At 67.2% G+C, this 1337-nt stretch overlaps 1 protein-coding gene and 1 non-coding gene across 2 annotated transcripts; both read right to left on the reverse strand.

Moving 5' to 3' along the window:
- Nucleotides 1-64: 64 nt before the first annotated feature.
- Nucleotides 65-1261, reverse strand: LOC112966705 (60S ribosomal protein L10-like; the record flags this gene model as incomplete). The annotated part of the gene is made up of 4 exons (XM_026067076.1): nucleotides 65-365; nucleotides 648-786; nucleotides 891-998; nucleotides 1168-1261. Coding segments are annotated over 4 exons (627 nt in total), but the record flags the coding sequence as incomplete, so codon positions are not given.
- LOC112966707 lies at nucleotides 450-592 on the reverse strand. Its single transcript, XR_003253712.1, has one exon. It is a non-coding gene; the product is annotated as a small nucleolar RNA SNORA70 (small nucleolar RNA).
- Nucleotides 1262-1337: the final 76 nt, after the last annotated feature.

Here is a 1337-nt window from a genome sequence, read left to right on the forward strand (position 1 = left end):
GGGCCCCCCAACACCTCTTGACACCCCAAAACATGCCCTGGGGCTCGTTAGGGAGATCTCAATCCTCCCCCTTAGGTGGTCAAAGGCGAAGGGGAACTCGTGGTGGGTCTAAGGGGGATACAAAGGCCCCCCCAAAACCCTTCCTGGGGGTGATCAGCTCCTCTGAGCCCCCCCCAGAACCCGGGGGGGGGCCCCCTGCTACCTTCTGGCGCCCCGGGAACTTGAACTTGGCGCGCCGCAGGGCCTCCACCACGTGCTCCTTGTTCTGGGCCTTGGTGCGGATGGACATGATGACCTGGCCGATGTGGACGCGGGCCACGGTGCCCTGGGGCTTCCCGAAAGCTCCCCGCATCCCCGTCTGCAGCCTGGGGAACGCGCCGGGTGAGGGGGGGGGTTCGGCAAAGCCCCCCCCAAGCCCCCCGAACCCCCAAACCCGGCCCCACGGCCGCCCCTGTGCCCCCAGCCCCTTGGGGCGCCCCGCGGCGGGCGGACGGGGCGCCCTACACAGCCGGGGGGGAAGGTCACTGTGCGCAGCCAGGGCACACCGGGGCCCCACGGGTGGGGGGGCCACGACCGGCTTAATTGGCTGCGGGAAGGGGGTGTTTCCCCTCCCTCCCCCAGGCCCCGTTTYGGGGCTCCCCGCGGACCTGTCGGCGCCGGCGCACGAGAGCATCTTGTTGATGCGGATGACGTGGAAGGGGTGGAGGCGCACGCGGATGTGGAAGCCGTCCTTGCCGCAGCTTTTCACCATGTACTTGTTGGCGCAGATGCGGGCGGCCTCCAGCGCTGCGGAAAATAAGGGGTGGGGGGGGGAAGTGTCACAACTAGCGGGGACCACCCCCCTCCCCAAAAAAACGGGGATCCCCCCCCCCAGGGCGCCCCCAACGCACCCTCGGAGCTGAGCTGCTCGTACTCGTCCGACACCATGTGTCCGCACAGCGGGAACTCGTCCACCTTCGCCTTCTTCCGGCCCAAGTCGAAGATGCGGATTTTGGGGTCTGGGAAGGGGGGGGACACAGAGGAAGGGGTGTCAGGGGTGGCTCCCCAAACCTGTAGCCACCCCCCCATTTTGGGAGGGGGGGTGTCAGGGTTATCCCTCTGCTGTTGGGACCCACGCAAAGCCCTACAATTTGGGGGGGGGGCGCATGTGGGACCCCCCCGACTTACCAGGGACCCCCCGGCAGAAGCGGGACTTGGGGTACGGCTTGTTCTTGCAGTATCTGTAACTGGAGAGAGAAAACAGAGCAGTGAGGAGGAGCCCCAAAAGTCCAGCCCCCCCCAAGCTCCCCAACACCCCTAGATAGCTCTGAGCCCCCCCCCAGTGACCCCCAAACACC

Source organism: Apteryx rowi, unplaced genomic scaffold (genome assembly GCF_003343035.1).
Source record: "Apteryx rowi isolate R43461 unplaced genomic scaffold, aptRow1 scaffold_2537, whole genome shotgun sequence".
NCBI classification, from domain to species: Eukaryota; Metazoa; Chordata; class Aves; order Apterygiformes; family Apterygidae; genus Apteryx; species Apteryx rowi.